Raw genomic sequence first — 26161 nt, forward strand, 5'->3', positions numbered from 1 at the left:
CCTTGGTAGTGAAAGCTCCAAGTTCTAACCACTGGACCGCCAGGGAATTCTCTATAGTTTTCATATAACTGAAAATTGGCAAAATATCAAAGATGACTGAATCCAATTATTATTACAAAATTGGAATATATTATCATGACAACATAAATTCAATTTTCAAATAAAATTGTCACTTTTTATGTTTTCAAGAATTATTTTTCTAAAATATTCAAAATCAAAAGTTAAAGGGAAGAAATATAATTCATAATTAACAAATGTTAAAAATTAAACCAAGTATTTAAATAAAGTTGAAACTTTTTACTTGACTTTTTGAAAATGCAATAAAATCTTCTTAAATATTTTTATCAAAAGCTACTGATGATTCTAGTGTTCAGTGTCAAGTCAGTGTCACATTTCACGTACGTTATGCCTAGACCTATATTAAGAGCAATACGAAGTGTTTAATTCTGCAAAATACTCATCAGCCTCCGTGTGAACTGTTGCAAATACTGCATTAATTTGTGAGTACCTCTGGGATCTTAAATTAGAGCATGTAGAGAAGTAAGAAAATGTATACTTGGTGCTACTGGGAGGTGGTATATTCTTATACAAGAATCTATTGTATCCAAGGCATCTTAGTGGAGGGATCTGACAAGCGCACTTGTCTTTTTTCTGTTACCTAAGCTCTTCCATTGTTTTGTATCCTACTGGCTCTGAAGCAGTCTTTGTGTGCACAGGTAGTGGCACAACCCACAAGCTTCACAGCATTCAGATGTTGTCACCTTTTGTGTCAAGGACATTGGGCAGGAAACATGAAGAAGCAGATCCCTGGGGCCTGAGCAGTGTTATCCATGAGAGGGGGTGTCGCAGTGCTGAGTGTCAGATCCCAAGTAACCAAAGAGTCATGTATTCTTTAACGCATTTGTGTGTGTTTGTGATTTGCAGTATCCCCTGCAAGCATGGGCCAAGAGCAGAGTCTATCCCTACCCAGCCCTAAGAGAAATACTGACTTTAGGCATGGGGTGAGATTACAGGTATATGATCTTTCTGATCAAAATCTCATTTTCTGTGAGGAATGCAGAGAGGAGGTGGAGGTGGAGGGCGGCCCAATATTCTCACTTTGCTGACAAAAATAGGCTTTCCCAGCTGACTTGGGTAGCATAGTCATTTAAGTGTTGCCCTATCTGCCAATCTGGCTGTTACAATTCACTGAATTGCAAAAGACAGACACGAAGTTTCTCATTCATTCATTCACTCACTCAAGGCAGATTTCCTGAGCACCTGTTTTGTGGGTGGTTTTCTGGGTTCAGGGAGTAAAGAACTGAATGACACTATGAGGGTCTCACAATGTAGAGGAGACAGACTTGACCATGAATAAAGGTAACACTGTGAGGTGAGTACTTACAGGTGTGTTTAAGGTGCTTTGGGAACACAGAGGAAAGAGTAACTGCAACGTCATTGTGGGTTGGCTTAGAGAAGGCTTCAGAGGATATGGCAGAGTAATACTAGCTTCCATTAGTTGCTAACTGAATGCCTGCCATGTTCCAGGCTCTCTGCATATACTGTCATGTTTACTTCCCACAATAACTTTCAGAGGTAGTCATTTATGTCCATTTTACAGATGAGAAAATTGAGGACCAGAAAGGTTAAGTAACTCAATACCACACATCTAGTATGTGGTGGTGTCAGAGTTGTAACTCCCAGATCTTCCTAACTCCACTATGGATGGACTTTCCACTCTGTGCTGATATTTCAAGAGTCTTGAAAGATGTGTAGGAATTTACTTGAGTGAAACAAGAGGGTAAAGAGCATCCAGGCAAGAGCACCGGTATTTGTTATTCAAGATTTCAGGAGTAAACTAAAATTATAATGCATAGCATATTTGCCTTCCATAAAGATGAAATCACATAGGGGTGTAATTACAGCCATTTGACTGACTTGTATAGGGTCCTTTGCAAATCCCTTTGCTTGGTTGATTTATAATACTTTCTAACAAGTTCTTGGTAACATCTAAACTCTCCATTCAGACACAGCATTCCTACTCTTTCATAAATATTTTCCCGTGCGCGCGCGCATGTGTGTGTGTGTGTGTGTGTGTGTGTACGTGTATGGGGTGCAGGAGGGTGCAGGAAGATTCTCTAGTGGGTGCTCCTGGTAACCTCTCTTGGATTTGTTTTTTCTAAGCCTATTTAATCTCCAAGTTAGTTTTCCAGACATTCTCCAGTAAGCAGTTTGAGATGTGAGCCCACGTCCTGTCTCTGGCACCATCCTGGGGGTTACATGGATTCTCCAACATAGAATCATTAGCGCTGGGGTCCAGTTTGAGGTCAGTAAAACAAACCATCCAAGAAACACAAAACGATCTGGTATACCCTCCCCCACTCCCTCACCCAAGTTCTACTCGTTTCTCAAGTTTTTGCCCAAATCATTCCTCTCGATGCATTTTCAGTTGGAACTACAGTAGTGTTTTTCTTGTTAACGTTTCCCCAAAGCTTGTTATAGATTGAATTTGCTCCAGTTGGCCTCAAGTGATTTTTAAACAGTTGTTTCCAGTATAACTGCAATCAGAACGCGGATTCCCCACAGCATTTGTTTACAAGTCTGCAACCACACACAGAGGGAGTGTAGGGTACGGGGAGAGGGGGGTCCAGGCTTCACCGTCTTTGTTTCTGCAGTGCCTCGCATGTGCTAGGGACTCCGCGTTTGTCGACTGAACCTACGAGGGCCCCGCGAGGGAGGGCAGCTGGCTCGGGTGTGGAACGCGGCGCCGGACGCAGAATTGAGGTTTAGCCAGGCTTGGTCGACCTTAAACCCAGCGCTTCCTGCCCGCCCCTCCTTCACGGACCAAAACCAGCCCTTAAACGCGGGCTGGGCGCAGGCTAGAGGCGGGCGCGGGGATCGCCGGGCGCCTGCGCAGGCATCCGCCAGGTGGGCAGGTACCTGGGCGGGGCGCGCCGTGGTTGGCGGCGGCGGGGGCCGAGCCCCCGGAAGAGCCCGCGACTCAGCCAGAGCAACAGGCTGCCGGCGGGGGGCTGGAGCTGGGGTGGACCGGGCCCGCCATGGACAAGCTGAAGAAGGTGCTGAGTGGGCAGGACACCGAGGACCGGGGCGGCCTGTCCGAGGTGAGTGCGCCGCGGCGCCCAGCCGCCTGGCCGCGCCCTCTCCGCCCCGAGGGTGCTGCGCCCCCGCCTCGGTGGAGGGTCCGCGGGGGGCCTGGGAGGGCGCCGGGGCTCGGGGGTCCGGGTGACACCGGAACCCCACCCCCAGCTCCGCCGGCGCCGGTTGCTGGCTGGTAGGAAAGGCAAGCAGGACTTCCAGGATTTCGTGGAAAGCAGCTCTGTCACTGCTCCTTCCCCCTCCTCTCCAGGGCTCCGGACCCCCGCGCTCCCCCCCACTCCCCACCCCAGGTGCCAGGGCCCAGACACTCTGCACAGGGCAGTCGGCACCTGTTTACTTTTTTGTCCTGCACCCTTCAGCCTTCCGCGTCCCATCCCCCACAAAGGGAGGGCCGAGCTGGAGCAAAACCTAGAAACATCTGCGAAGGGGAGGGCAGACATTCCCGCTCGGCGGCCCCATCCCTGCAGGCCAGGGAAAGGGCTTTAGGGCCGAGCTAGGCTGGGGCCTCTGAGAACTTGGCGGAGGGAGTCCTCTTAGGGTAGATCGCCTGCGCCGGGGGCCTGGGTGACCGCCCCTCCTCGCTGCCCACCGCGAGGCGGGGCTAGTGGCCGCTCCCGGCTGCTCCCGGCTGCGTTCCTGCCTAGTTTAGGTTGTGGGGTGTGACACTCGCACCCGACCTTGTGCGCACTGTTGCTGTAAACTACCCCCAGGAAAACCGTGAACTCCTGGACGGCTGGGACCACATCTTGTTTCTCTGTGCACACATAGCACGTAGACTCCGTAGACGCCCAGGACCTCATGAGGCCGCCTGCACGCTTGTTTGTTTTTTTAGAAAGGTTTGGTCGAGCTGAAACTTGGGCATTAATGCCCTATGTTCTAGAGCCACACAGGATGTTTATTTCCTATTTCTAGTGCTTTGAGTTTTGTTTTGTTTTTTTTCTTCCGTGAATGATAAAATAATATTTCTCTTTATTTTTTGGCGTATTCCGTGGGCCTCAGTTTCCTCATCTGTAAAATGAAGCTGTTGCACAAGATAATATGGCGTCTTTCAAGTTGGAACCTAAGTTTTTCCTCTGATTTTCATCACTGTCTCAAGTGGCTATCTCAGTATGCTTCTTTCACTCGCTTTTGTGGTCGCTGATTTTATTGTGACTTTTGTGTGACCCTGATACCTTCACCCCCACCATGAAATCTCGGAACCCTAAAAGTTGCTCTCTGAATCTTCACCTTGAAGAAGCAACACTACAGACATTGAGTGTTATAGGAATTGGAGTTTTAACTTGTTTTGACATTTCAAAACAGCCTGTGGCTTCTTTTAAATGTTGCCTTTATTAATTGGTCAAGGCTCGGTAATAATTTCATGAGTTCCTCGTTCTTGATTTCTGGCTTCTTGTATGAACTCACAAGCCAAACCTCAGACTGGGCCTAAGAAAACTTATGTGGTTGACAGTCATGCTTATCTAAAGCTTTATGTTGCACGGACTGTCAATAAGGTTTTAGAGCAGCTGGGGTTCAAGAGGGCGATGTTTTCTCTTCCTGTGGACTCTTGTGGGGACAGTGGGAATGATGCAGATATTTTGATTTAGAAAATCATCATGAAGTGGTGGACAGACCCTCAAGAGTGAACGATGTAGTACAGATTGAAAACATAAAATGCTGAGTTAGTTTTTACCTAAAATAGTGAATGCCTGTGTTGGACACAATGAAGGGCTTTAAAGAGTTGTAAGCTCAGGCATGTAGAATCTATTTTAGAAAGACTAGGTGCTTCTGTCTTGTTCTAAAACACTGCTGTCAGTTTCCTCTCTCTGAGTGTGAGATTCCTGTTTATGTACATCATTGTGTGGCACTTCCTGAGCCCCAACTACCAGGAAGCATTTTGTGTCCAGCTGAATTCACTCTCAGGGTTGTTTTTGGCTCAGTTTTTACTTATTAGGTCAGGGCCTCCTTGAAAATGTTGGTACTGACTTGATTGGCTCACATTTCCCATGGTTTTGAGGCTGGCAAGGCTGGAGGATGCTGGTGAAATTTCTGTTTTGTGTGTGAAGTTGGACTCGGTGGCCTTAAAGTCTCTTAACATTCAATTATAAAAACAGTCAGACGGCACCAGAAGTGAAAATTGTTATTTTCACTTTAAAAAATTGTTATCCTTTTAGCTAGTGGGAAGCAGCTGCATAGCACAGGGAGATCAGCTTGGTGCTTTGCGACCACCTAGAGGGGTGGGATAGAGAGGGTGGGAGGGAGACGCAAGAGGGAGGGGATATGGGGATACACGTATGCATATAGCTGATTCACTTTGTTATACAGCAGAAACTAACACAACACTGTAAAGCAATTATACTCCAATAAAGATGTTAAAAAAAATTGTTATCCTTTTAATGCAAAAAATAAAAATATGACTAGTTCTGTTTCTCCTACATATGAAACTGGGGAATTATAAAACTTGCCTGGTGATGTCTAGTCACAGATGGCCTCTTGATGAGTTTTGTGATTGATACCTGGTCTTCATAAATCCACCTTCAATCTTCAGTTTCTAGGGGCTTCTTTCTGAAAGTACAGGCTTTATGTTTTCTCTACAGGATTGCAGGGACAAGGAGGGTCTGAATTGTACCTGGTTTGAAAGCACAGGAATGAGGCACAGTGTTCCTTTCTCACCTTCTTCCTGTTACCAACCCTGTTTCCCCGAACAGTTCTCAGCTTTTCTTCTTTTGGCAAGAGCCCCTCTTCTCTCCACATCCCAGAGTCAAAGGGACCCTTGTGCATAACTGCCGGTCAGACAGCCTGTGAGCTCTTTGCCTACAGATTCCATCCAGGTGGTATTCCAGCTACTCTAATTTCCCAAACGTGTGCTAGCACCGTTTCCAGAAACCATGAATTTAAGGAGTTATTTTACATCAACGGAGTTGATTTTCACAAATCGGCACAAAGAAGTTTTTAGCTTTCACTGGATCCAGTTGCAAGTGGAGCAACGGCTTCCTCTGGCCTGTGACTAAGCATGCTTGGGAAAGAACTTGCAACCACGTAGATGAAAAGTTCTCGCCCCCTCCCTCATTCTGGCAAATAGGGTGTCATTTGGATGGGAGTCAGCTTGAGATACATGTAGAACCCACGTGTTACTTTCCTTTTTGAAGCAGAAACCGGAACTGCTTCCTATCACGAGTGATTTTAATTTTTACAAGAGCTGACATCTCACCGTCCTGTTGAGACTATTTTGTGCTCTAAATACCAAGGCCGTGTCAAATTCATACTTAACCTTTTGGCTTACCCTGTAAAAAAAAAAACGGGTGAATCTCTTAAAATGTCTCTGTTGATGCCAAGTAATGCTCAGGCAAGGAATCCAATCCAATCCCACTACCACAATTTTCTTCCTCAACGTAGCTCTGTTCATTTTTCCACCTTGGCAAGGTTAGTTCTCTGGTGCTTGCATGAGTAGGAAGAGTGGTGGCTTTCGATTTTCTCCTGTCCTTGTGGGAGGTTGAACAGGTTAGTCAGAAGGGGTCTAACCCGAGTGTCTGGGATGCCAGTGAAGACTGGTAACAGAGCATCACAAGACTCATTTTGGGGGAGAGGTGTTCCTAACGTGGGACCAGGTGGCCCCTCTGTCAGCTCCTAACACCCTACTCCCCCGGAGTGTCACCACCCCTGAGCGTGCCATTCTGTGTAGGGTCATATGTTGCCATATGTTTCTGCGAGTGCTTTGTGTGTGTGTGTGTGTGTGTGTGTGTGTGTGTGTGTGATGAGCCCCACTTTCAATATGTGTGAACATATGGGGCAGATAACCTGCCCTAAATACCTGTCTCCTGAGTGGGGAGGAAGCCATGCTGGAGTGAAGCCTGCCACGTCTGAGGAAGCCCCTGGACCTGCTCTTCCAGCTTCTGGTTTGACAGGAAGTTTAGAGACAGGGTTGAGAATAGGCCCCTGAGCTGAGAGCAGTCAAGGCTGAGGGAGTTCTCGGTTTAGTGACCCTGGGAACCTCTGCCACCACTGCCTTCCTCCATCAGCTGGGGGGATGTGTGGTCAGTAGCTGTCGCCATATTGCCAGATGGGGACTGTGCTGGCCACTTGAGGTGAGCCCTGGGTGAATGAATACGCAGGGGGTCTGGCTGCCCTGCCTTGGCTGGGCGGGAGGAAAGGCCTTTGGTCTCCCTGGCAGCTGCCTGTGCAACTTGGAGCAGCTGTGGCCACTGCATGAGGCTGACAGACTAGGAAGGTCTCTGGTGCAGACACTTGGCTGTCATCTTTGACATGGGGAAAAAATCCTCAGGAGTTACTCACAGGCTCCCTTGTTTTAGCGGGGCTTTTCTGGAAATCTCGGCCTCCTCTCAACTTTGCTCTTGGGAAGGATTAATCATGGTGACAGAGAGGGATGAGTAGGGCAGTCATTAATTAACTAGGATGCATCTCACATGTGGGTGACTTGGCTGATGCCGGCACCTTGAAGAACAACTTCTGCACCAAGAGTGAATAGACTCGGCTGAGAGTCCTGATTAGGATGAGAGCCTGAGCCCTCCCGGGTCCCAGAAAGGCCGGCAGGAGCGGTGAGTCCTGAAGCTTGGCTGGTTGACTTAGGAGATGGTGCCCCTTGAATCCAACTGCGCGAGTGCCACCCCTGTCTTTTCCCCTTTCCCTGGGCTCTGCCTTGGGGAGCTCACACCTTTCCAGTTGTGGTCCTCATCCTGCCTGGGCTGCCGTAAGGGCTCAGGCTGCTCTAGGGTCTGCTGTCTTGCAGACATGGGGTGCTGTGTCCATGGGGACATGGGTTCGAGCCCTGCTCCAGGAAGATCCCACATGCCACGGAGCAACTAAGCCCATGCGCCACAACTACTGAGCCTGTATGCCACAACTACTGAAACCCGTGTGCTCTAGGCCCTGTGTGCTGCAACTACTGAGCCCACATGCTGCAACTACTGAAGTCCACGTGCCTAGAGCGTGAATGGCCATCATCAAAAAGTCTACAAACAGTAAACACTGGAGAGGGTATGGAGAAAAGGGAACATTCCTACACTGTTGATGGGAGAGTAAATTGGTGCAGCCACTATGAATAACAGTATGGAGGTTCCTTAAAGAGTAAAAATACAGTTATCATATGATCCAGCAATCCCACTCCTGGGCATGTATCCAGAAAAGATGAAAACTAGTTCAAAAAGGTACGGGTACCCCAATGTTCATAGCAGCACTATTTACAATAGCCAAAATATGGAAGTAACCTAAGTGTCCATTGACAGAGGAAAGGATAAAGAAGATGTGGTGTGTGTATATATATATATATATATACACACATATACACACACGTGTGTGTGTGTATATATATATATTCCATTTTATATGGAATATATATATATATTAATATACATATTAATTATATATAATGGAATATTACTTAGCCATAAAAATGAATGAAATAATGCCATTTGCAACAATGTGGATGGATGTAGAGATTGTCTGATTACTTCACTTCATATGATAAAGACAAATATATGATATCACTTATATGTGGAATCTAAAAAAGTGATACAAATATACTTATTTACAAAACAGAAACAGACTCAGACATAGAAAGCAAACTTATGGTTACCAAAGGGGAAAGGGGAGAAGAGAGGGATAAAATTAGGAGTTTGGGATTAACAGATACACACTACTATATATAAAATAGATAAACAACAAGGACTTACTGTATAGGATAGGGAACTATAGTGAATAGTGAATATCTTATAATAACCTATAATGGAAAAGAATCTGAAAAAGAATACATGCATGTATAACTGAATCACTTTGCTATACAACTGAAACTAACACAACATTGTAAATCAACTATACTTCAATTTTTAAAAAACTGAATCATATGCTATGCTCAAAGACTGAGTAATTGTATCTACCTAAAATTTGAGGAAACAAGCTCATTTACAATGTAAGACTAATTAAATTAATTAAAGGGGAGTGCTGATTATAATAAAGTACATCTTATTCTAAGGACAGTAAATGAAATAACATGGATGGGATCCACATAGCTGTACCTTGATGAAGCACCAACCTACACTTCTAAATAGCTATGACACCAGCAGAAAATTGGACGTAACAGTCTTTGACATATGCATAGCCAAAAATTTCTTAAATATGGGTCCTTTTTAGATTTCAGCATATCCAGGTTTCTGTATTTTCTTTCACATGTATGATTTCTGTCAGCTCTTTATGTTGGCCTGGATCCTTTAATTCTGCTTCTGTATTTGAATATCTACTTCATATATAACAACAAATAGAATACATAATTTAATAAATGACCAAGAGAAAATGGCCATATTTGTATTCACACACCTAATATCTTTCCACATCAAAGAGAGTGGAAATGTTATCAAAAGATATTTTCCTTTTACTATTATTAAAACCGTAATAAGTGACCATTCTCATGGAATTTGAATCATCTAAATTGAAATATGTGTCTCATGCTACATAATATCCCATACTAATATGTTTGTCCTTACTTAATGTCAAAGATATTTGAAGATGATTTTACTTATAATAAACAGGACATGGTGGAGCATTTATGCATAGGATAATATTCTGGAACAGTCTCTGAGGTCAACCTTTGACTTGTGGTTGTAACGGTATCTTATTCTAAGTACAGTGATTTCCTCATAAACATGGTCAAATCATTTTGTGGTAAAAACAAGAGAAAGTACATATAGCATACATGACAGTACAGCACTAGACAGATTTTTTATAATAAACACTCTTTAGGAAAAATGGAATGCATGTGTTTTTCAAATATAATTTTTCTTTTTCAAATATAATTTTTTTAAGATCTAACTCTGTTACAAAGGCATATATCTTTAAAGCAATGAAACTTTAAAAATTTTGTAATATAAAGAACAGTGCATTCAAAGAAAAGAACCCAGTGATCATTCCATTCACTATTTTTCCACAGTTTTCTTGAACTCCTTTTGAACTCAATAGCATCTGTTGGATAATTTTATAATTCCCTATGGAGTAAGAAGCCAGAAGTTATCTATAAATTTCCATGGACGATTTTACGGTTCATTATGGAGTAGGAAAGTAGATAATACCTATACATTGTCAAGATAAAGTTAAGGGACTTCTGTGGTGGCACAGTTTGTGCCACAGGTTTTACCAAGGATCAAAAACGCTAAATTTCTCTATATGATTTCCAGTGATGGAAACAAGGCAGAGACAGTAAGCACCCAAAGTGGTGAGTTAGCACTTTCCGGATGCCTGTCGTCCTCATGGAAGAGACCCTGGAACTATTTGTTGGCCCGTTTGTGTCTGTACATCTGCATGATCCTCTGACAGAACATGTCAAACATGTCTTCTTTGTGCTTCTGCCCGTCGGCACCCAACCGCTCCCCTTCCGAGGCAGTTCCCACGCTGATGAGCTCCCTGATGCCCTTCCCACAGGAGCCCAGGCCGTGGCCCTCCTTCCAGCCCATCTTCTGTAGCATCTGGAACCCCAGGTTCTTGTCGGTCAGTTTCTGCTGGGCGAAATCAAAGTCCTGGGGTGTCTTCTTCTTGGACACGGGACGACCCCGAGGCCTGACATAGGCAATTCGAACTGGTTCGTGAACTTTGGCCTCCTGGATGAGACATAGCACAGCTGTGGGACACAGCTCGGGTCCCACCAGCCCATCTCTTCAATCCACTTCACTGTTGGTGAAGTGCATTGTGCTTGAGGCAGAGTTTCCACCTCTGGAGATGTCCAACCAGAGGCTCGGTAGCCTCTGATCAGCTGCTGGAGAAGAGATTCATGGATGGATGAGGAGCTGGAGTCAGTGATCATGAGGGCCCCTGTAGCTATGCACAACTAGGATTCTGTGTTGCTGCCTTCCTCTCTACAAATTCTAAATTTAAGTATGTGTCCTTTGTTTTTGGTGATTAAATATGCATATACATGTATGTCATTAGTTTTTTAAATATTTCAGGTTGTTGAGGCAACTTCATTAAGCTCGGGCACCAGAATAAAAGGCTTCATTGCCTGTTTTGCTACAGGAATTCTCTGCTCACTGCTGGTAAGACTGCCCTCCCCTCCTCCATCTTTTCCCCCTGCGTTCCTTCCCTCTATCTTTCCACTTTCATCTACCTCCTTTTCTCTTCACCGAAATGCATGGATAAGAGGAGGGGGAGGTAAGGGAGGTGGTGAGGGAGCTAAGGGGGGCGGGGAGGGGAAAAGATTCCTCTGTGCGCTCCTGGTTCGGGGGCTGTGGTGGGGGGTTCCTCACGTGCAGATACTCTGTGCCTTACCTTCCAGGGAACTCTTCTGCTCTGGGTGCCCAGGAAGGGACTGTACCTCTTCGCAGTGTTTTACACCTTTGGTAACATCGCATCTCTTGGGAGGTAATAGTTTTTTAAATCTAACCTTAGCCAATTGTTAGATGGGAAAATGGATGTGCGTTGTGTTTGGAGGGAGGTGAAGGAGGATGCTTCCATAGTTTTAAGGATTTGGAGAGAAAAGAGGTAGTTAAAATACATCACTTTCATATCCTATCACTTCAACATATATATATATATATATATATTTTTTTTTTTTTTTTTTCTTTTTTAACTTCAACATATTTTTATATCTTAGTTCATCCTTGAAGTACCACTGGAGAAGGCAGGAACTGTAGTACCAGTGTGATTTTATATGGCACGGAGCAGCTGAATGATTTCTTCAAAGTTTACAACACCGCCCTCTCCATTGCTCTAGTCTTACTGCTGCTGCCCCTTGCTGATTGACTCACATGCCCACACCCTGTGCTGGGCTCTGAGGATTCAGGGACAAGCAGGGTTTGGTTCCTGCTGTGATGGAGCTCACTGGTTGGCCAGGTAGACAGACATATAAACTGATAATATAATAGGGTCTGGAGCGAGCAGTGCTCAGGGAAGGGCAGGTGGGCTGATCTGATGTGACCTGGGGAGACAGGAGGGCTTCCCGTAGAAGGTGATATCTGAGCTGCTTTTAGCTCTGGCCTCTATCACTGCTCATCTGAAGACTATAGGAGTTCCTTGTTGGGCTTCTCTGCCTCTTTTATGGACCCTCGCCAGGCCATTTTCCACAGAGCTGTGGGGCCATTCATTTATAGCCTTGCTTAACCCCCTTAGTGGCTTCCCATTCCCTCTCAACGGGTGAAGTCCAAAACCCTCAGCATGCGTACAGGACAGGCCCTTCGAGTCGTCCTCCTCAGCCAGGCTGAACTTGCATTTCTCCAAACGTCTTTGTGCTTTGCTTGGGCTGTTTTCTGTGCCTGGGGTGCTGCCCCGTCTGCACCCCCCATTTGATGGGTACTTGCTCATTTGTCAAGACCTGACTCAGAAGTCACCTCTTCCATGAAACTTCTCTTAATTCCCTTTTCCCCTCCAGAATCAATGACCTTCTCCTTTATATGGGCTCTGTCTATCCCATATATATTTATGTGACAACACAGATAGCATTTTATTACGCTGACTTGTTACAAGTCTACCACTTGACAAGGGCTGCACTTCTGTCTTACTTGTCCCTAATTGTCCCCAAACCTAGGTCTTTTTCTGCCTGGAAATGTTAACCAAATGATTAAGTGCAATGCACTGGCCACCTGCTTACACTTAATTTATTAATTCTGGTTTTTTTCAAGTTGTTTTTTTTTTTAATTTAATTTTTATTTTATATTGGAGTATAGTTGGTTTACAGTGTTATGTTAGTTTTAGGTGTACAGCTAAGTGATTCAGTTATACATATACATATATCTATTCTTTTTCAGACGCTTTTCCCATATAGGTTATTACAGAATATTGAGTAGAGTTCCCTGTGCTATACAGTGGGTCCTTGTTGATTATCTATTTTACATATAGTGGTATGTATATGTTAATCCCAAACTCCTAATTTATCCCTCCCCACCATGTTTCCCCTTTGTTAACCATAAGTTTGTTTTCAAAGTCTGTGAGTCTGTTTCTGTTTTGTAAGTTCATTTGTATCATTTTTTTCTTTTGATTCCACATATAAGTGATATCATATGTTATTTGTCTTTCTTTGTCTGACTTACTTCACTTAGTATGATAATCTCTAAATTTATTAATTCTTATGATAGTATAATGCTGGCCCTTGGAGATGTCTAATCTTGCCTCCAAAGCTCTCAAATACTAACTTTTGGGGGGTTTTGCTTTGGGCAGACAGCATAGGTTATAATGTAGAGTCTAAACTGAGCATAAATATATGGGTGTGTTGGTTAGTCCAAAAGAACTATTTAGCAAATCCTAATGGGACCAACTTTTCGAAGCATTGCCCAGGGAGATAATAAAGGGAGCGAATTGTTATTCTAGGGTGTGTCTAGGAGTTTGTGGCTCTACCTGTAATCTTTTATATTTTTGTATATATGCTGCATTTAATTTTTAAGGCCACCCTTGGCTATTGCTTCTTGTTCAACGTAGGCTCAAGAGTGCACTCAGCGCAAACACTTGACCTGGGAGTGCAGCTTTGAATTCAAATGGAAACTTAATGGCACTTCAAAGAGAGGTAGACTTATTTAACAAATTTTTGTTTTTAGAACACTCAGTAGCTAATGTCATCTGCTGGTTGGCTTGTATTAAATGCTGGCTGTAAACCAGCTACGCCTGGGGTGATGCCACACGGGGCGTTTCTGTCAGGAGTCGGGAAGCATGACCTATACCTGGCCCTGGCACTTGCCGTGTTAGGCGTGAGTGTCTGCTTCATTTGTGTTTACTCTTTCTCACTAGCCACCTGTCAAGTTCCATCCCTACAGAGGGCATGCTGGGGCTGTCTTTTGGAGCTTGGGAATCCAATAGATGTGGGTTGGAATGCCAGCTCTTTTATGGGCTTAGCTGTGTGATCTTGGATAAGTAAATTAACCTTTCTGAGCTTTATTTTCTCAGCTCTAAAATAAGTGTACTAATACCTAACTCACAGAGTTGTTGAGGGGATGAAATGAGATCATGTACGTGATATCTAGCACTTAGCAAGTGTTCCACACATCACAGATGATATTCCTATCAACCTTAGAATTATCCTCTGGAGATTACAAAAGAAAATGAAATGCTCTACCTTTTAACAGAAACTACCTAAGCCTGTAAGATGTGTTTTTTCTTGTTTAGATTACCTGAGTCTCTTTCGTTTGTTTGTTTCCATGGGTAGGTTGTTAAGGAGGTGAGGTAGCACCTGGAAGGGAGGGGTCCTCTAACCTAGTGGTTATGGACGTGGTTCCGGAGTCAGACCTACATGCATCTACAACCTCACTCTACCGTATTCTAGTTGGGTGGCCTTAGATAAGTAACAAGTCCTTTCTGGACTTAAGCTTCTTTGTCTGCAAAATAAGTATGATGACTGTTCCTATAATCAACTTCATAAATTGTTAATGGACTAAATAAGAATAAGGCACAAAAGGCCCTGAAGCACAGTGCCTAGCTCTGTCACAGCTTTTCACGTGTCAGCTACTATTACTGCTATTATTGCCACAGGTGAGCTGGGGGAGGCGATGGGGAGGCACCTTGGTTTACCTCGTGTGGTTCTGTTCTGGTCTGAATGGCTTGTGTGTGTTTGCCTCTTAGCACTGTCTTCCTCATGGGACCAATGAAACAGCTGAAGCGAATGGTAGAGCCTACGCGTTTGATTGCAACCATCATGGTGCTGGTAAGGTCTGCCTGTTACCTGGATGTCTAAAATAGGAGTGTTTGTTTCTGCTGTTTGCAAGTTTTTTCCTCTTAAACCTAAAGACTTCTCTCCTTTTCCCTTTCATCTTGACTTACTATCTGAAGCCTGTAACCACTGTGGCAGAAGGGGGCGTTCTTCATCTAATAATTTTTCCTCTCTTCCCCCTGACTTGTGTTTCAGTTGGTGTTAAGGTACTGCCAGTTCTATAAAGCCCCTCCAGAAGGTGTTGCTTCTTAAGTTTGGCAAACTCATGTGGTAATAAGAGAGCTCTGACACCCTCCTGGTGGTGGGCGATGCCACATACAAGGAGAGCTTAGAGGGAATAACTGGGGAACGCAGGGTTCATTCTCTCAAGTGGGTGTCAAGTCTCCTAGCACGGGCTCTTTTTCCCCTTGTCGTTCTCTGACTTCGGGATCCTGTTTGTTTTTGTCAGTTTTCCTGAAGCAGGTCTGCTTTCCTCATGGCCCAGCACCCCTGTTCCCTGCTCTCACCACAGTGTCTTCAGTCTTGTCTATCTTCCTGTCCCATTAACCCAGAATGCCTCTCCCTTCCTTGGGCCATTTCCTTCCATGGGACCATCCCATCATTCCAGATGACGTTCTCTGGGCCGCTGTTACAGTTATCAGTATTGCCTTGTCTAGACCTTGAGCAACATAATTTGTAGTTTCATTTGTGTACATCTCATTTGTTCAGGTGGGTAAGTTCTCTAAGGCCATGGCCACACTTGCTACTATTTTGTATCCTTTCAGAGCATTGGGCACAATGCTGGACACCAAGAAATTATTTCGTTCATATTTATTGAGTAGTTACTGATACAGCAGGATGGAGAGGACAGGCATGACTTACAGCTGGACTACTAATTGTTTTTGGCCATCCCTGGATGTAGATGGCCTGGATAAGTCTCTTGCAAAAAGAACTTACTAAGAAAGGACTCAGGGACAGTGTTAGGTGACATGTAAACAAATCGTTGACTCTCTGGCTGTGAGATTGACATCTTGTGTTAACCTTTGCCCTCACATGCCCTTTCTACTCCAGACACTAGTGTTTGGCAGGAGTTAAAGAGGTGTGTGTTTAACCTACTTTAGTATGTTGGAATGGAAGGATGGATGGATGGGTGGACCAGAAATGTGCTTGTGTTTGCTGGGCAGAGATTCTGGGAAAATTTGAAAGTAGAAGAGGATCCTTCTCTTTTTAATCTACGTGAATCCTTCTTGGCCAGTTTCATTTCACTGGGATTTGAACTCCTCTGCCAAAGATGGGTGCTCGGGTAGGTTCAGTGCTTTGAAATGAAGGATGCATTTGGTTGCTGTGATAACCACAGAATCTGATTACTGCAGTTTGATGTGTTGTTGTAAGTTTGTCAAGAATGATATCTTTACAGTTTTTTCCCCCTCCCTGTTATCATTGTCATTGTATTAATTAAATAATGTTTCCTTTCTCTCTCTAGTTGTGCATTGCGCTTACCCTGTGTTCTGCCTTTTGGGTAAGGGTGTATTTTAATTTTCCTTAACCTTTTTGGTGTGTACCTCTTGTCACACACGTACCTGTAACCATATCATTTTTCTTCCAGTGGCACAATAGAGGGCTTGCTCTCATCTTCTGCATTTTGCAATCTCTGGCCCTGACGTGGTAAGTAACCTTTTCAACAGTCCCTTCCCACATCGATCTCTGACTAATGCAGCTGAAGGAGATAAAATCCCACATGGTGTGGGTAGGAGGATTAGGAAAACAGAAGCTTTTCAACTTAAGAATCCTTAATGATGCAAGTCAAATCACACCGCAGAGCCCCAAAGCCTGTCGACTCAGCCCACCGCCAGTAGGTGGCATTAGTGGCCTTGAGTGGTCGTGGGAGGCTTTTTGCCCACTGTGGCATTTTTGCTGGGCTCAGGGTTGATTTTGAGATGTTACAAACGTTATTCAACCACTCACGTCTGGTAAGGGCAAGGACAATGAAGTAGTGTAGGGGCTGGTAAAAAGAGGCTTGTGAGTCAAACAGGCATTAAAGAAAAAGGAAACTGGTAAGAAAAATCATGAGTGTTACATTTGTGGTGGGATGAATCATTTAACAGAAGGACAAAGAGTGAATTGGAAGCAGGAGATGAGGAGCAGTGACTGACAAAATGGAAAACCGTGCGGCTGTGTGCCGTAGCAAAACCCGGGACTTGTGCCCCAGGGGCCAAGCATAGTGGAAGTACCACTGGAGACATTATCATTCAAAACCATGGATGGGGCTGTAGGTTCATGGCCATTTCAAACCTGTCCAACGTCAAAGTAAGGGGGTGGTGGCACGTATGGAATCAATAGCTTCTGAGACGTTTCTATAATATGTTCACAGTTTATCAAGGGATGATATCTGCCAGAACAGTTTCATAAAAATGTGACTTGATCTCCTTTGGGAAAAAATGTTGGCTCTAATGCAAAGAAAGGAAGACTGTGAAAGTTTTAAAGCTTCCAAGGATCAAATGTTGTCTTATTTGATAGAAATGGATCTTGAGACTGCAAGCTTAACACCCATCCTTCCTTTTAGTAATTTTGGACTTTTGAATAAATGTACTTTCAAAATGCCCTTTGGAATTTATTCCAAGTAGGTCAGCTTTGGTACGTGGTGAGTGTCAGCTACGGAGAAGAATGATGGCCTGATTTTAATGTGACACATACAGTGTGGTAGTAGGTACTGAAAGGGCCTGGTGTGATGGTTTATGTTTATATTTTGGTTTTCTTCTCAGGGCAGAAATTAGTCCCCACATACACATGCCTTTCTTTGCATATAGACTGATTCTGAAGCCAGTTTTTAAAGGTTTAGTGTTCATATGTGCACAGGCAGATGGCCCTATTCCAACCCTAATGTGTTCCAACTATATGTGCCTTCTTAGAGTTGATTGGCTTCCAGCCTGCCTCACACCCAGGCCTGGTCTTTGGGAGCGTGGCCAGCTTCCTCCCCACTGTGGTTCCGTTCTGGGCGAGGGGGCTGAGCTAACTGGGACCACCAAGATATCTGTGGGCTTGGGTTCTTAAAGAATCATAGCTTGCTTATACTTTCATCCATAGGGCAGTTGGTAGTGGGTTGTTTTTTTTTTTTCTTTTCCTGTTCTCTTTTCTCTTCTTTTAAAATTAATAGGCACAGAGCAGAAAACTTATCCCAGTCGGGTAGAAGTTGTATTCTGTTGCGAACTTGTGACATATTAGAGGACAGCTGATCTGGATTTTATTTGATGTTCCTTTAGAATAGGGCTTCTAGGTCATCTGGATATCTGGAATCCGCCTGTTGTAGGTAATGCTGCTGGCTCATTTGGTTAAAGCAGTAACCCCTGTGAGTAACCTCTGTGAGTCTGAGCTGACAGAGTTGTCTCCATACGGGTCTTCTGCCCTCCTACTTTGGCTACAGATGGCACCCCCTTCCCTGTTATACACATGGCACAGTGCGCGCACGCGTGTGTGTGTGTGTGTGTGTGTGTGTGTGTGCGCGTGTGCACACACCCTCCACACTGAGGAGGGAGGGGGTCTGGATACATCACCGCAGGTGCTCTTGCAGCTCAGAAACCCAATCCACTGTGTAATCTTCCACTCCCTTCGTTTGACTTGATCTTTTGTTTGTTTTTCATTGTAGGTATAGCCTTTCCTACATACCATTCGCAAGGTAAGACTGTCTTTAGGATTATAATGTCTGTCATTTGGGGATGATGATAGCTTGCATGGGGCCTTTTAGTTTAGGGTGCTTTCAGAGAGTTCATGCTGTTTTATCTTTATGAAAATCCTTTGAGACGAGTAGGCAGATGTTATACACCTATTTTATAGATTAATAAGCTAACGCCCAACCCCCCCACCCGTAATACAACCAATGATGGGCATTGACCCAGGTCTACCGATTCCTGGTGCTGGGAACATTCTGCTGTGATAGACAGTATGTATATGCTCATTATCACTCTTTTAACCTGTAGGTTTGAGGAGATTTTCCTAAAGGTGAATATCACCGTAATATCACTGAGCAAGGGATGGAGGGGGTCTAAGTTCATGCTTGTTTTCTTGCACTATCCCACTGATGGGAACATTTCAGAAAAGAATTCATAAAAGGAAAGTAAGCAGGGCCAGGACTCTGGAGGACCAGGGTTTCCTAATTAACAGTGTGACCTTGAGCAACTCACTTGACCGCCCCCCCCACCCCCCGCCACCCGGCCTGAAAGGACTCGTGATAACTAACTTGGGTTGGCCCCTTCTCGCTCTGAGCTTCTGACCTCCAAACCTCCTTTAATTAGCACTTTCAGTGATCTTTGCCTCTGACTCTGTTCTCATGTCACCATTTAATTTCCATTCTTCTCTTTCATGACCTGTTAACTAAAAAGAGGCTTTTCCTTAACTGTGTTGAGGCAATGAGGAATGTGCGTGAGCTGGGAAGGAGGAAGAGCAGGCTTAGGCCTTCCAAGGCTGTTGCTGACAGTGATCGGAAGATGGTGGCGAGTGACTGATGAGACGAGAAGTTAACCAGCCCATCACGTTAAAGGCAGCTGGGTGGCTTTGTGAATAGGCTTTCCAGGTCCTTTAATATGTGTATTGTGAGCTGCCACAAGGGATCTTATTTGTCCCTAAAACCCTTTCTTGTGCAGAGCATCTGCTGGGACTTCAGTGCAGAGCGTATCTTAAGCAATGCTGTCCTAGAATTACCTTGATAGTAAAACGCAGCGCCCGCTCATGCGAAGGCATTCTCTCATGCTCCCTCCCTCCCTCCCTCCCTCGTGTGACTCCAGTGTCCTTGGCACAAATGCCGCTGAGAACACAAGGAGTAGAACTGGGGTGAGAAGCCCTAGAACATGGCCAGGTATGGCGGTGGGATGGATGTGCCTGCTTGAATAGAATAGTAATTTGCTGAGGCCTCACTCTTTCCTTGCACGGTCTACACTGCATTCCAAGGAGCAAGTGCCTGGGATAGGGCTTATACCTCAGGGTAGCAAGTGCTCAGTACCTATAGAGAGCTCCCTGTGCTAGGGAACTCCTGCAGGATGTCCCTTAACAAGTTTCTGCTGCCTGCTTAGAAAGGAGAAAGGCCCTAGTGCCTATTTGACTTAATGCTTTCGGTGCATTCTGTGATTCTGGTTGATATTAAAGTGCACGGTCCTGACTAATTTCTCGGTTTCAGATAGTTTCCACTTTCTTCCTATCTTTTCCTCCGATGGTCATGGTAGCTCTTCTTTATTAAATACCTACTCTGTTCAATGCACTAATTCCCAGACTGGTCTACAGGGTAAGTGGGGACGTGCCCTTTTACAGATGAGGAATTTGATACTCAAATAAGGGAAGTCCCTTCCGCGGGATAATATCACTAGTAGATGTTGAAGCTGAGGTTTGATGCCATGTAGATCTGACCCCATGGTCTAGGTGCTTTCTGCTCTGCAGCGTGCTACTCTGGGTGCCCAGAAAATCTCAAGGAGGGTCTTTACCACTTCCAGGAGCCTTTGGAGTGATGATCTCCCATTTATCTTTGTGTTTTTTCTTCCTAGGGACGCTGTGAAGAAGTGTTTTGCTGTATGTCTTGCATAACATACGGCCGGTTTTGCAAAGCTTTGGAAGGCATGGTGGATGGAAGCTCGTGGACCGTGTTGTAAATATCTTCTAAATCTCTGTCTCACAGACATGTGCCTTTGATCTTGCGGCGACATGCTGCTTGCATTCTGAACACCTGAGGGTTGCTTTGGGAGGCAACGGTGTGTTCCCAAACCCAAATGTCTGTAGCATGATATGAGAGGTGGGTTCTGTATCTGATGGAGTGGAATCTTCCTCGTGCACCTTTGCATGATGTTCCACTGAGTTCTCGTAAATAAAAACCTTGTTAAGCAGCAGCAGATAAGCCTTGGGAGCCAGTGATTCCCAGCTGGCAACAGGCCGCCCTGTTGGAGTCACAGGGGTGCAACAGGAAGGGATAGAGTTTGGGGGTCTACAGGGACTTCATAGATTTGTTCCTCAGCGTGGCATCTGTCACCCCTGCCCCACACAGTGTGGACACGCTTCTACTCTGGTGTCTGGGAACAAGTGCTTCTGCCCTCCTGACAGCTGCACACGAGCCCGTGGAGAGTGGACTGAAGTAGAAAAGGAGCACTTTTTGGTGATGTGTGTTGTTTTTAGACCTGAGCTGTGGCTCTTTTGCTGTTCTGATTCCACACCTGCCCATGGAATGTATTTTCTAACATTCAGTGCACACTTTTTTTCTCTTGGGTTTTTCTTTCTTTCCCCCACCCCGCCCCGTATCTTTACTCTTGACCTCCTGGAACGAGATTGAGAGAGAACAAAGCAGCAGCAGCAAACACTACTGCTTCCTTTTGGACAAGACCTGGTAGGAGGTGAAAAATCTTACTGCTCTCTGCTGTATTTTTTTCCCCCCATTATTTATAAATGTTTGCTTTTAAACTGATTTTGTTTTCCATTCTCCCCTAGAACGGGGCCAGGGGAGAGTAGGTGGGAAGACAGAGCCCCGCTGTGGAGCCAGCAGGAAGTAGGCACACCTGCCCAGTGACCTTTAAACAGTCCCAGCATTTGCAGTGGAGCCCGTGCTGGAAACAGTGGGAGAAGACACCAGGGGCTGCGGGGTGGCCATATTGCAGCTTGATGTCTCGCCACAGACAAAGTGCTTTCATGTCCCTGATCTTGTCTAGTCCTTGTAAGAGCCTTGTGATGAAGCAGGGATTGTTATCCCACCAGGCAGTCAAGGAAATCAAGGCTCAGAGAAGTTACGAGATCCGCCCAAAGCCACAGTCGATGGCAGAACTGAGCCCCAAGCCTTGGGTGCCCCAGCTTCGGTCCCCTTCATGACACTGCATTTTCCCGGTGTGGCTCTGGTGTTACCTCCTGTAACTGTTTTCCCTGTTTTCATCAGCCAAGCCTGTGCCTTTTCTGGTCGCAATCTCTCTACGTCATTGTATCTTCTCCTGCTCACTCTCCCTTTGGGAAGCTTCCTCTCGGATCTGTAGGATCTCCATCAGTCCTTTTGTGCCCTTTTGCTCCATCTTGCGGCCTGACCATCAGAATGCTCTATCTTGATCGTTGGAGTTCTTGGCATTACAGGACCTCCAAAGTCACCTTCAGAGGAGAAGTCTGTTTGGGTTTGCCTTTCTGTTCTTCTCCCAGGTTGGCCGGTCCGCTCAGGCTTTTGCTCTGGGAACCTCCAAACCAAAGGCAGTGGTCCACTGCTTGTCTCCTTGCTTGTGGCTAATTGCTGAATTCATTTTCCTGCTGCAGCCAAGACCTCAGACCAGTGAGGCTTTTCTTCTGAACTGGGGAGGTATGAACAGGCCTGACGGGGCCAGAGCGAGGAGCCAACGTTACTGGGTCCTTTTCTAGGCTGTTGAGGGCATCCTGTCTTCTGCTGGGACCCCTAACCTACCTTCAGCCAGGAGTGGAAAGTAGATGCTACCGTCTGGCTTGTGTGGGGCTCCTTCACAGTCCAGGTGCTTCCAGGAGACAGCTCAGATCTCAGAAGGGCTCTGTGAAGGGGGTCAGAAGTCGTCTTCTCTTTAGAGCTGATGTGAGGCTAGACTGGTCACTATGAGCTTCAAATAGGCTGGAGTAATACACCTAAAAGGCTGACCCCTCTGGGCCCTTTTCAGAGGCTGGACTTGACTTTGTGAGACATGAGGTTAAGATGTCACCAGACCTGTATAATGTAGTGGTGGTGAACGTGGGCTGTGAAGTCAAACAGGTCTGGGTGTGAGTTGTGGTTCAATCACCTGCTAGTGTTGTGTTGAACAAGCTCCTTAACCTCTGGTCCTCACATTGCTCTAAAAATAATGGGGATAATGATTCCTGCCAGATCCTCACAGGATGTCAATGAGAAACATGTCAAGTGCTTAGCATGGGGCCCAGCGTAGGTAAATGATATCTCGGTTAAAGGTGGGTATTATTATTTAATCCCGGAAATAATGGATGACCATTGAAGATGATAGGGTGACTATCTCTAGACATTAATTTATCTAAAAAAAGCTTATTTGGTAGTACGTTCCCGGCACTGTAGACGTTGCCATGCACTATCTCATTGAATATTCACAGTCACTTTGCCAGGCTAGCAGTCTTGTCTCCATTATTAGAGAAGGAACAGCCTCAGAGCGGGTAAGGGGTCTGTACCAGATCTCACCAGCCGAGGGCGCTAGCTCTTGCATGAAAGCTCCTGCTTTGCCTTAACTCTGGAGGCCTGTGGCCAGTTTGTTCAGACAGCTCCAGTCCGGACACCTCGGCAGCTTGTGGAGGATCCCGCCTTCCAGGATCTTCCAGACTCCGAAATTTTTCCTTCTTCCGCCGTACCCTTTGGTTGCTTCCCTACCTGTTTTTGTCTGCCGGACTGTAGGAGTAAGAAATCCATTTCAGATGTGCTGAAAGCTGTTACCAAGCAACTGTGCTGGTTAAAAGCAACCTCGTGGGTGAGATGAGGAGTGGAGAGTTAGGGTTTTAGGTCCTGTGGTTGGTCGTGGTCTCTCTCTTTCCCTGCTCCCCTGCCTTCTATCCTACCCCGTTCACTGCTGGGTGAAGGAGAGATCCTTGCCTTCTGGAATGAAGGGAACCGTTGAGGTAGCTCTTCTGCAGACAAGGAGTGTGTTCGTGCAAGGCTGTGCTTCCCACAGCTGGGTGGGGGCGCTGGCCTGAGCGCTCTTCCCTGGCCGTGTCGGCCTGTGACCGCCGTGTTGGGAGCAGAACGGCTCTCCAGACTTGGAGAGCCGGCTTCCAGGGCTCTTGGCCCATCTCTGCCTTCTCCCCACCCCTTAGAGACGGGGCGGGTCTGCTGACTAACTCGCTGCTTCCCATCTCCTCCTGTCTCGCGGTCTGAGAGGTCTCCCCTTTTGCCCGATGTGCTCGGGGGAACCTCTGGCTCTCCAGCCCCTCTGCGTGGCTGTGCCTGTGGCCACTGCTGCTGAGAGCCGGCCCGAGGTTCCTGCTCTCCCTCCCTCCCACAGACGGGCCGCCTTGTCCTTGGGAAGGCCCGACCACTCTCCGCAGCTGAGCATTCTCACCGGCTTCACTGTCTCAGTGCTTGGAGCTCCTGGGCTTCACGCCTGTATGGTGACTGTGGGTTACCCACCTGAGTGCTACCTGCCCCCCTAATCAGTACACGCTCAGGGAGCAGGAAATACAATCATGAAATGCATCTAAATAAGATTACTTTTGGATACTTCTGTTAGAAAAGATAATTAAGAAGTGGGTCATACCTGAAAAAAAAACAAAAGGGGTGTGGGGATACCGGTTTGGCTGCTTCTGCTTTTGATAGCTCCACGAGAGTGACATGTGTTGGAACACGTGTGATGAGCCTTGGTGGAATGAATTAGGGAATGGAGCTGCAGCCCTGTGGCTGTGGGGTCCTTCTTCTGTGGGGCCGCCTACACCAGTCTTGCCTTCTCGTCTCTTTCCTTAGATAACTTCTGACTAGAGTCTGCTGTAGGATTACAGATACTTCAAAGTCCACAACCCATCCTTCAACTTCATTTTCAGCAAATCAACAACAACGACAGAAATCAGTGTTTAAGGTTTATAGGGCCATGTTGCTAGATTACAGGCATTGTTCTTTTGGTTTGAAAAATCCAAAACTTTTTAAGATAAGTTTGGAGATGTGCAGTAGCTTCCTTGCAGATGGCATTTTTAAAAAAGCGAACAGACCTTCACCTGAAGTTAAATACTGATTGATATCTATCTGTGTAGCTCTCGGTAAGATTAACAAAAGAATTTACATTTAGAAGTCTAAATTTTGTAGCAATTTATATTTAAAAAGTTGGGGGATTAAATCATGTGACTTTCGAGCACCTTCTAATTCATAACTTGATGCAATTCTGAGATCTGGAGGATTTTTTGTCAAGTGAAGAGTGTGCCATGCAGTATTCTTGCCTCCGGTTTACTTGAGGTAGGGCGTTTAGTCCCACTTTTCGGTTATTTCTAGTTCTACCCTGAATGCATAGGTGACACTCCTAAGCCCCTGGTACACTTAAGCTTTGCTGTTGATGGCTCAGATTTCTGTCCCTTGACCTCACAAAGGGCCCCACAAAGCACCGGCAGAGGTCTCACCACGGAGCTTGTGAACAGAGCCCACGGTCCGTCAGAGCCTTTGTTACTGCAAATTGACTGAATAAAATTATGTCCTTCTTAGCAGGAGCTGATAAGCTGACGATGGGCTTGGAAATGTACAAAACATTTCCTGTAGACGGGATGAGCTGGAAGCAGGAAAGAGTGTGTTCACTAGACAGGAGGAACATGGCTATTTGGAGTGAAAGGTCAGTCCACAACATCATAATAAACAGTTACTACTGATGTGTATATTCACAACAAAGTAATGACACTACACTTAATAAACAGCACCAAAAAATAGACATAGCATGGACAAAAGTTCCCTGATACACATGGCTGCCTAGACTTAATATCCTTGTGGATCCTTGGGAGGCATCCTTTGAGACCAGACTGAGACTTGTCAGAGAATGTTGGTCTCTGCCTGTTGAACTTCCATACTGCAAGAAGAAGCAATGAGCCTTAAGTACAGATGAACCTTGTGTAATGTCTTAAAGGAGAACCATAGTTTACATGCAATCTTGTGGTCTTTTTGCTCTGAGAAGTGCTTATTTTGCCTTTTTCAATGTTTTTGCTTGACTTCGCCATTTGGAACAAGGAAAAAAAAAAAAAATTAAAACCTCTGAACTCTGATCTTTCGCTGCTTTTGTACATTCTGATTGTGCAGTTGAGGGTAAGGATGTTCAGAAGCCCATGGGGAATTTATATGCTTTCAGAACATTGTGCCTGTTTTAGTATGATGAGCTTTTAAAACACTTTGTTAAAACATCAATTTTTGTAACTGTATAGATACTCAGCTAATTTTGAATGCTGCTGGTGGCATACCTAAATTTTCATATTGCAAAATACATTCTTGTGTGCTGCTTTTCCTACCTTGAGATGCTGTTTCATACAGTGAAGATTGTTTTCTTTTTACTAACTCATTTCAGAGAAAGAATTTTACTGTTAAGTAAGCTGTTTTTTTCCCCCAAATATCACAAAACAATTCTTTTTTTTTTTTTTTTGCTTTTTTCCTCCAATAAATGATAGCATTATGATCTTTAATAAATCTAGTGTTGTCTCTTATTCATGTTTGTTTTTCCAGGAGTCACTGAGCCAAATGAAGATTGCAGGACTATGAGAAAAGACCATGTCTTTAATATGAATCCTTAATGGTAGTGTACATCTTAGGCACTTAAAGATGTTTTTTGAGATAAATTGATATGTTTAGCCTCTCTTTCAAATGACTTCAGGATAAACACAGGTCTAAGGACAGTTTTGAAGGTTTTTGAAAGGTAAGACATTTCAAGTGTTTATTTTGGAATATTCCCACACACCTAGCTGGATAAGTCACTTTATGTAAACTAGGTTGTCAAATTAATTACTGAAAGGTTTTTAATAATATTTGCTTATTCTTTTAATGTCTGTAGCACT

The 26161-nt window shown here is 45.0% G+C and overlaps 1 protein-coding gene across 2 annotated transcripts; it reads left to right on the top strand.

Annotated features, from left to right (window-relative positions):
- The first annotated feature begins 2865 nt into the window (after positions 1-2865).
- Positions 2866-25747, top strand: SFT2D2 (SFT2 domain containing 2). Of its 2 annotated transcripts, XM_059935774.1 has the most exons (9): positions 2866-3101; positions 11025-11111; positions 11351-11436; positions 14620-14701; positions 16170-16205; positions 16293-16351; positions 18330-18359; positions 20215-20315; positions 24834-25747. In XM_059935774.1, exons 1-8 carry the CDS (start codon positions 3039-3041, stop codon positions 20252-20254), a joined length of 483 nt encoding a protein of 160 aa, XP_059791757.1. In that variant the 5' UTR covers positions 2866-3038; the 3' UTR covers positions 20255-20315; positions 24834-25747. The 2 variants fall into 2 exon arrangements, with proteins under 2 accessions (XP_059791757.1, XP_059791748.1); XM_059935765.1 differs by lacking the exon at positions 24834-25747 and having other exon boundaries at positions 2867-3101; positions 20215-21118.
- The last annotated feature ends 414 nt before the right edge of the window (positions 25748-26161 follow it).

Source organism: Balaenoptera ricei, chromosome 1, assembly GCF_028023285.1.
Source record: "Balaenoptera ricei isolate mBalRic1 chromosome 1, mBalRic1.hap2, whole genome shotgun sequence".
Taxonomy (NCBI): domain Eukaryota; kingdom Metazoa; phylum Chordata; class Mammalia; order Artiodactyla; family Balaenopteridae; genus Balaenoptera; species Balaenoptera ricei.